This window comes from Sinocyclocheilus grahami, unplaced genomic scaffold, assembly GCF_001515645.1.
Source record: "Sinocyclocheilus grahami isolate Dianchi unplaced genomic scaffold, SAMN03320097.WGS_v1.1 scaffold1049.1, whole genome shotgun sequence".
Lineage (NCBI taxonomy): Eukaryota > Metazoa > Chordata > Actinopteri > Cypriniformes > Cyprinidae > Sinocyclocheilus > Sinocyclocheilus grahami.
This window is the reverse complement of record NW_015506228.1, coordinates 73,428-82,675: the sequence shown is the minus strand read 5'-3', so window position 1 is coordinate 82,675 and position 9,248 is coordinate 73,428. Positions and strand designations below refer to the sequence as shown.

Genomic DNA, 9,248 nt, shown 5'->3' with positions numbered 1-9,248 from the left:
TGTGTGTGTGTGTGTGTGTGTGTGTGTGTGTGTTTGTTTGTGTGTGTGTGTGAATGTGTGTATGTGTGTGTGTGTGCGTGCTTGCGTGTGTGTGTGTTTGTGTGTGTGTGTGTGTGTGTGTGAGAATGTGTGTGTGTGTGCGTGCTTGCGCGTGTGTGTGTGTTTGTGTGTGTGTGTGAGAGAGTGTGTGAGAGAGAGTGTGTGTGTGCGTGCGAGGGAGAGTGTGTGCGTGAGAGAGAGAGTGTGTGTGTGCGTGCGAGGGAGAGTGTGTGCGTGAGAGAGAGAGTGTGTGTGTGCGTGCGAGGGAGAGTGTGTGCGTGAGAGAGAGAGTGTGTGTGTGCGTGCGAGGGAGAGTGTGTGCGTGAGAGAGAGAGTGTGTGTGTGCGTGCGTGTTTGTGTGTCTGTGTGTGTGCATGCGTGTGTTTGTGTGTGTGTGAGTGTGTGTGTGTGTGTGTTTGTGTGTGTGTGTGAGAGAGTGTGTGAGAGAGAGTGTGTGTGTGCGTGCGTGTTTGTGTGTCTGTGTGTGTGCATGCGTGTGTTTGTGTGTGTGTAAGAGAGAGTATGTGTGTGTGTGTGTGCTTGTGTGTGTGTGTGTGTGTGTGTGAGTGCGTGCGTGCGTGCGTGTTTTTGTGTATATAAAGTGTGGTTAAAAGGTTAAAGTACTGCTGAATGTACTGACAAGCATGCTAAGCGAATATGCTTTAATGGCATTTCTATTGAAACTCGTCTTGTGTTTAAATATATTTGTGTTGATGAAGTTGCAATTTAGTGCATTTAAAATATATTGACTCTAAATGTAATATTGAATAACACACTACAGTTAAAATGATAATCAGGAACTTAAATGTGCTTTAGTATGTTAGTCAACACAACAAAATAAGTGTACTTCTTTAAAACATGATACAGAATTATTAAAACATAATGATTTAATGCACGTTACAGTAAAACTTTTAATTTGACATTATTTTTAAAAGTGTGTTTAGAAACAGTCATGAAAGTGTTACTCTTTACTTTAAGTCATTTAATATTATCTGTTATAGTTATAATACGTTATCTACAATATGTTAATATAATAATGTAATATGTTATCTAAGTAGTTTATTAAAATATGCTTTTAAGACTTGTAGTACAAGTGCACATTCATTACAATTAAGCACACTTGACTAGTTACTCTTATGTTGTTCCATTTATTTATTTATTTATTCTATAGAGCACAAAATAAGATATTTGATGAATATTTCAGCTGTTTGTTTTTTTTGTGTGTATCCAATGAAAGCCAATGGGGTCCAAATGTTGCAGGCTGCAAAAAGGACATACATGTTAAGTGTTAGTGCATTGAAATATAAAGTACATTTTGATGAAAAATTATGACTAGAGTGCACTAATGAATCACAATAAAATGGAGACATTTATTAAGAAGTAAATTAAATCAATTTTGACCTGATGTCATTTAGCATATGATTAAAATGCAATTAAAACACTACTTTTGTTGTGATAATGAAATTTAAATGCCATAATTTAGTTAAGATTAAAAAAAGAAAAACTGGTAATGTTGCATACAATTACTGGTACATATTACAACCCTAAAATGCAATGCATGATTCAAATTATGAGTAAAACACCTGTTAAAAAATCTATGCGAAAAAAAAAGAAAAATGATAGGTGTTTCTGTAAATCAGCTTGTTAAGGATTTTAGTACATCACTTGTTGATACTACGGTATTCTGGATGTTGGTGGATACTGTGCATGTTTCTGGATAGTTATTTACTGGCCTAAAAGTCAAAAAGAAACCATTCTCAAGTCTATGACAATCTGGTCATTGAACGTGTGGTTCAGTTTTATTGTCCAAAAATCATAAAAAACAATGCGTGTTTTAAGCTCAAACAGTGTAATACTAAAGGTGAGAAATGTCCACAAACTCCAAACCCTGAGTATGCAATAGTAACACACTGCTAATGATGTGTCTCCCCTCTGTGTGTGTGTTTTCAGGTGTAATAACCGGACGCAGTGCGCCGTCGTAGCCGGACCGGACGCGTTTCCCGACCCCTGTCCCGGGACATACAAATACCTGGAAGTGCAGTACGAGTGCGTCCCGTACAGTACGTATCAACTGTCTGTGATCGCTGTCTAATGAAAGCACTTCAACACAAACACACCCAGCATCTTCCTCCTGCAGCTCAGAGAACTGATTTATTCTTCTTTCTCCTGCAGTTTAAAGTCTCGCCTTCATTTGAACTCAGTTGGTGTGTGTGTGTGTGTGAGTGTGTGTGGGTGTGTGCGTGCTTGCGTGTGTGTGTGTGTTTGTGTGTGTGTGTGAGAGAGTGTGTGAGAGAGAGTGTGTGTGTGCGTGCGTGTTTGTGTGTCTGTGTGTGTGCATGCGTGCTTGCGTGTGTGTGTGTGTTTGTGTGTGTGTGTGAGAGAGTGTGTGAGAGAGAGTGTGTGTGTGCGTGCGTGTTTGTGTGTCTGTGTGTGTGCATGCGTGTGTTTGTGTGTGTGTAAGAGAGAGTATGTGTGTGTGTGTGTGCTTGTGTGTGTGTGTGTGTGTGTGTGTGTGTGTGTGTGTGTGTGTGTGTGTGTGAAGTTTGCATGATGACTTTGGTTACTGTGAGCTCTGTGATAAACTATGTAAGCGTTGCACTTCGTCAAAATGAGTAAGTTGCCAGATAGCTAATGATAGCGTTTGGCCATGATAGATCGGCTCTTCTGTATCTTTAGTTATGAGAGCGCAGTGTCGCATCCATCTGCCTGCAGGAATACCTGCGCTGTTTACTCTGTTGGCTTTTCCTTACATCAGTGTTTGTCTTTACTTGATACATGAGCGCCATGCTAGCGTCACTGTTCACTGAATTGAGTTTAATTGCTGCAGAGGAAACAATGACTGTTTCTCGCTTCCTCTAATTCCCTCACTACTGTTAAAAAGTTCAGGGTTAGTAAGTGTTGTTGTTTTTTTTTAAAGAAATTAATATTTTTATTCAGCATATACACATTAAATTCATCAGAAGTGACAGTAAATACATTTATATTGTTACAAAACATTGCTGTTCTTTTGAACTTTTTTATTCATCTGTGAATCCTGAAAAATAAAATATATCACGGTTTCCACAAAAATATTGTGCAGCACAACTGTTTTCAACATTGATAATAATCAGGAATGTTTCTTGAGCAGCAGATCAGCATATTATACTGATTTCTGAAGATCATGTGACACTGAAGACTGGAGGAATGATGCTGAAAATACAGCTGCGCATCACAGAAATAAATTATATTTTAACATATATTCACATACAAAACAGTTATTTTAAGTTGCAATAATATTTCCTAATATTACAGTTTTTGCTGTATTTTTGACCAAATAAATGAAGCTATGGTGAGCAAAAGAGACTCTTAACATTGAGTGAGTACTTCACTGCTTTATGTGATATTGCTTCATAAAGAATTTTGTCAGGAAATTTAAAATGTGAAATTTAATAGTCTCATAAAAATGTACAATAATAAAAAGGTAATTAATATAACATTTTTTTTTAATAATTCTGTAAATAAATAAATAAACATGCAATAATTAAAACCAATGTAAATTATACTTTTTTTATTAACAACAACAAACAAATAAATACATCTTGGACAGAGGGGAAGATTTTCAGTGTGGCATATAAAACATAATACTGTACACATGTGAGAGTAGCTCCACACTGTAACAAATAAATCCGTAAAATAACAGCTAATCAGCTCATTACACAACATTATCCATTCATTTTACGGACATTTCTGTTAACTCTAACACACAATACAATGAAGTGTGAAATCCATAACACTGGTAAAAAATAAATACGGAAGAATTCCTTCAAATTATACAGTATGTTGTGCCCTATTTTTACAGATTTTTTTTTTTTACAGTGCATGATTTAAAGTCTTTTCCTCTAGCAGGAACGAGCAGGACTTAGACTCAGAAGGCATTGATTATAACTCAACTTTGATAGTGGTTTCGTCCTGTTTAGAGTTTGATAGATGCCGTTCTGAACTGCTGCTGCGTGAAGATTCTCCAGAAGTCTCTGTGGAAGCTGTAACTCAGAATGACGTAATGTTCACCTTTTGCTAAATGATCCCATGAATATCAAAGCGCCAGAACACAAACGGGACGAGTCGTCTGATGGCTTGAGTCCTCACAGTCTCACGTGTGTAATTTAATCGGCGTTATCCAGAGGACGTTTGAGAGAGCGTTTATTTGTCACTGTCAGAGCGCGTTCACATGTGTTTATGCAGGAGAGACACGTCACCTGTTTATAATAATATTATCAGTGACAAATGCACCTCAGAGCATATTAAATCTGTCATTCTGCGGTCGCATGAAAGGAGAGTGAAGAAGGGTTGAAAGTGAGCGGAAGATCGGCTTGATGAAGAGAGGACCAGATACCGAAAAGAAAAAAATTAGATGAATGAACTCATTAATGGAGAGGGAAAAGAGGGCGGAGCTTGTAAACTCACAGCGAGGACAAATAAAGCAGGAGATACCTTGCTTATGTTCACCAGGGCTACATTAATTGACCAAAAATACTGTAAAAACAGTGAAATAATATTACAATGTAAAATAACCATTTTCTATGTGAATGTGATTTAAAATGTAATTTATTCCTGGGATGCAATGCTGAATTTTCAGCTGTGTTCAGTGTCGAATGAGAGAATGGAAGTGGACGGAGCGTATGAATAATAGTGGGCGGGGCATCTGAGGTCAGGTGAATCTGAAGGCGGGGTTTGCTGAGTTAATTAAATATACTGTGAAGACATGTACTGATTTGTGACATTCACTTTGTCTTTTAGTGAAGTTGAACTTCTGGTCTCAGTTTGATCAAAGTTTCACTTCTCAAAGAAAGTCTAGAAGAGAGATGCTGGTCAGGAAGAGATATTTGCTGAAACCCTTCGGTGTTTTGCAGTGCAGGACGGTGGTGGGTATCGTGTGTTTGATGTGTGTTATTATTCATAGAGAAAGACCACTGGTGAGTGTGTGACCGACAGCCGGCGTCTCTCTCTTTACACATCAAACACACACACACACACACACACACACAGCGAAGGTGAGTTTGTGCTCGGGCTGACCCTGAGTGATGGACACTGCTGTTGATGTCTGGAGCTCAGGCTGCCATTATTATCTAGTTCAGCTTTGACATTGAATTCTTCTGCAGAGTTTCTGAAACACACACTCACACACACACACACACACACACACACTCTCTCTCACTCTCTCTCTCTCTCTCTGTCTTCCATATAATCAATACACACACACTCTGTTGTTTCTGGTTAAGTTGTATATATCAGAGTTGAATGGGGCAGAGCAGGTTGATACGTCTGCTTCTGGCTCGTGTTTGTGTTTGAGTCGAGACGATCCCTGCGTCTGAAATCAAATACTTCCCTTCTATATAGTCAGCAAGTGATCACCAGTGCTGGGAAGGTTACTTTGGAAATGTAACAGGTTACAGATTACAAGTTATCAAAAATGTAATGAGCAGTGTAACTATTTCAGTTACTTCATTAAAGTAATGTAACTGATTACATTTGATTACTTTTAATCATTTTCAAATGCTTAAACCTTACAGTAGTACTCGACACCGATTACTGTATAACTTTCTAAATACTTTAATTAAGATCATGATTAAATTTTAAAGCACAGCCACCACAGAATCAGACTTTAACACCTCCTTTTACTTTAAGATCATTCTGAGGTTAAATACAGATTAAAAATCATAACAAGAAATGTTTTTGCAATCAAATCTTTGCACAGCTGTGACAGGAAACACTGGAATCTATGCCTTCAAAAAACAGTTAATTAAAAAAAAAAAAAAGTTATAAACAAGCACAAATAGAAAATACACCAGTTATGGAATAAGCACGTGTCATAAACTCCTGAAACAATGGTGTCTCATATTTTAGAGCAGTCACTGTGATTTGGGAAAGAAATCAATTAGATATTCAGATATAACCCCCTTTGTAATCATTAACATTTTCATAAGTATCTGTAATCTAATTACACATTTTTTGTAACAGATTACAGTCACATTTATTTTGTAATGAAATTGCATTATTCTGTTACAACACTGCTGATTACATGTAATCTGGATGTTATTATTTTAATTATTTTATATTACATTTTAAAATATGTCTTTTTTATTGATTATACATACTATGCACATAATAGCAATTGATTATTCATAATTTAATGAGTATCCCTAAATCATATTTTTCATATTTTCCTTTCTGAAACATCCTAACACATTTAACCACATTGAACTTTTTTTTATATATATATATATATATATATATATCTGTGTGTATATATATATATATATATATATATATATATGTATGCAATCAAGTATTTGTATTTTTTTAAGCATTCAACTTTTTTATCTCTTCTTCTTTGTTGGTTGTAATAAAATATGCTCTGTTTTGTTTTCAGGGTGACTTTGTAACATTCTGTCAAGGGTCTACAGATGAAAAATAGCCTCTTTGGCGAATTCTGGCTCATTTACAGCCATCTTTATTAATGTGCATTGCCCCTGTAAACAAATAAACTAAACCAAACTAAGCTAATCTAAACCACTGGATTTACAAACACCAAAGATCAATGCTGGATGACTCTAGTAACTGTGTGTCAGTTAGTTTGGTGTCACTGAAATCTGAGAGCATTAGCTGTTCGTCGGTGAACGAGGGTCAGATATTTCATTAGCGCTTAATGACTGCTGCCTTAAATCCAGGTTTCAGCAGGAGCGGGATGAGGAGAGGTGTCCCAGCATGCATTGTGCTCATTTGGTCTGAACGGCTGATTGTTCTGGCAGGTTTTTTTGCAGCTGCGTCTTTCTCTGTCTGTAATCAATCTTGTGTGCATAAGCTGATCTCGCTCTGTGCTGTTCGTGTGTAATGTTCTGTCGTCTCGCCAAACGATTCGCCATCATCCGCTTTAACAAACAGCACCTGTGCTCAATCTGCGCTCGTTTACCTGTCGCAGGGTTACCGGGGCAACACAACACTGCCGTCCAATCAGAGCCTGTGATTCAGAGGTATTATGGTTCACTAAAACTAAAACCATTAAAACATAAACAAACAAATAAATAAAAACATTACTTGGAAAAAAAAATGGTTAACTTAAATCAAATAAAATATACAAAACTTGTGTTATATTACTTAGCTAGCAGAAATATGTAAAATAAAACAGCTTAACATATATATATATATATATATATATATATATATATATATATAAATCTTATATTATTTAAGCTAGTAAAATATATAAAATAAAATAAATGTTAACTGAAATAAATGAAATATACAAAAACTTAAATATATCTAATTATCCAAGCTATTAAAATATATACATTTAAATAAATGTTAATTGAAATAAATATACACAAACTTACATTTAGTATATTAAGCTAGTAAAAATAAATAAAATATCAGCTGAAATAAAATATACAAAATGTTAACTCCAATCAATAAAATATACAAACACTTTAATATATTATTTTAGCTAGTAAAAATATCTAAAGTATATGTTAACTAAAATAAAATATGTACACAATGTTAACTGAAATAAATGAAATGTACAAAAACGTAAATATAGTTGATCATTTAAGCTAGTAAAAATATCTGAAGTAAATTTTAATTAAAATAAAATATACAAAATGTTAACTGAAATCAATGAAAACCCTACATGTATTATTTAAGCTATTTTCATTCATTCAATTTAATGTAATTTTACTCTATATACTAATATAACTCAAACTAAAATAAGAATTAGTACAAATTAATATATATATATAATAACTAATTGTTATATCTAATAGCAATGCCATAAACACAACAACATTAGTAAAATGTTAGTTCAAATTCAAATTGAAACATTAAGTGTAATATATAGAATATAAAAGTGATCGGAGCAGTGAATCCAGTGGTTTCTCATGTTGGGCTCCGGTGACCCTCTGCTCTCATCAGCTGCTGCTGTGAGACCAATCAGCGCTGGTTAATTACCCTGATGCTGAACAGTTAATGGGTGTTGGCAGTGTCTGGATGCCGTCAGGTGATTATCATACGCCGGTGATTACAGACACCTCCTGCGACCCGCGAGAGCTTCAGGGAGATCTGCCGAGATCAGAGCATCCCAAGAAGCGTGCGCTGGGCTTTCACCCCAAAAAACACAGAAGATGATCAAAGTGGACAGCGCTGAAGACCGCCGCTGCTGCTGCGCTGGAAAACAGATTGCAGCTCGCCGAAATCATCTCCAACGGCTTGGCTCTTCTCGAAGCTTTTCCATCCAAGCGTCCACAGAGGACGCAGACAATATCAGTAACAGATTATGGATATACAGAGGCCGACACCATAGGCTTGTGGGTTTAATAATTTGGGTTGTTTTTAGGTCAGTAATTAAATCATCGAGGGCCTAATGAGTCCCATGTTTCATCTGCTTGTCAGATTTCTGACCCTGAAGAGAAAATGTGGCCAGAACGGCAGCAGAGACGCAACAACTCGCTTCATAACCACAATTCAGCACTGCGCTCTCCAGTTATTTTAATGCATTACAAACTCAAATCCTGGTTTTGTTGCTGTTTGTGTGAGAAATATTAGATATGTATTCGCCGTTTCTTAAAATGGATATTTTGGTCTTTGCTCACCTCAGAGAAACTGCTTGCCTGCATAAAACAATTAAAACACAACAACTAGTTTATATTTTTTTACATTTACGGAAATAATTAATATAATATACAATACAATACAGTGCAATACAATATAATATACGGCTCATATGATATTTAATTTGAAATCTTTTGGTTAAAAGAGTTAAGATGAATGACATTAAAGCACTGATCATTTGTAGGAAAGAAGATGAAAACGTTTCATGGGGAGGCGCAGTAGCAGGATTATCAGTGTTCATGTCAGATCATTGCTGAAGCGACTGTAACCTCGTTAGTCTAGTTAGCTTTCACCATTACCCGGCCGTTTCTGAGAATTTCAGTTTTGATTCAGAGAGATTATTCACGCAGCAGCACCTCACACTCACACCTGCTGTTACACACGACCTGCCAACATAAGTGTGTGTGTGTGTGTGTGTGTGTGTCTGTGTGCGCCTGTGTGTGTGAGTGTGTCTGTGTCTGTGCATGTGCGTGTGCGTGTGCCTGTGCCTGTGCGTGTGCGTGTGCGTGTGCGTGTGCGTGTGCGTGTGCGTGTGCCTGTGTCTGTGCCTGTGTCTGTGCCTGTGCGTG

The 9,248-nt window shown here is 36.6% G+C and overlaps 1 protein-coding gene across 1 annotated transcript in view; it reads left to right on the top strand.

Moving 5' to 3' along the window:
* The first annotated feature begins 1,399 nt into the window (after positions 1-1,399).
* The window catches only part of LOC107566128 (adhesion G protein-coupled receptor L3-like), a 54,836-nt gene continuing 46,987 nt past the window's right edge, over positions 1,400-9,248 (top strand). Inside the window, exons 1-2 of the mRNA XM_016251506.1 lie at positions 1,400-1,419; positions 1,990-2,099. Of these exons, the coding sequence (XP_016106992.1) occupies positions 1,400-1,419; positions 1,990-2,099 (130 nt within the window). The remainder of the gene's footprint in view (positions 1,420-1,989; positions 2,100-9,248) is intronic.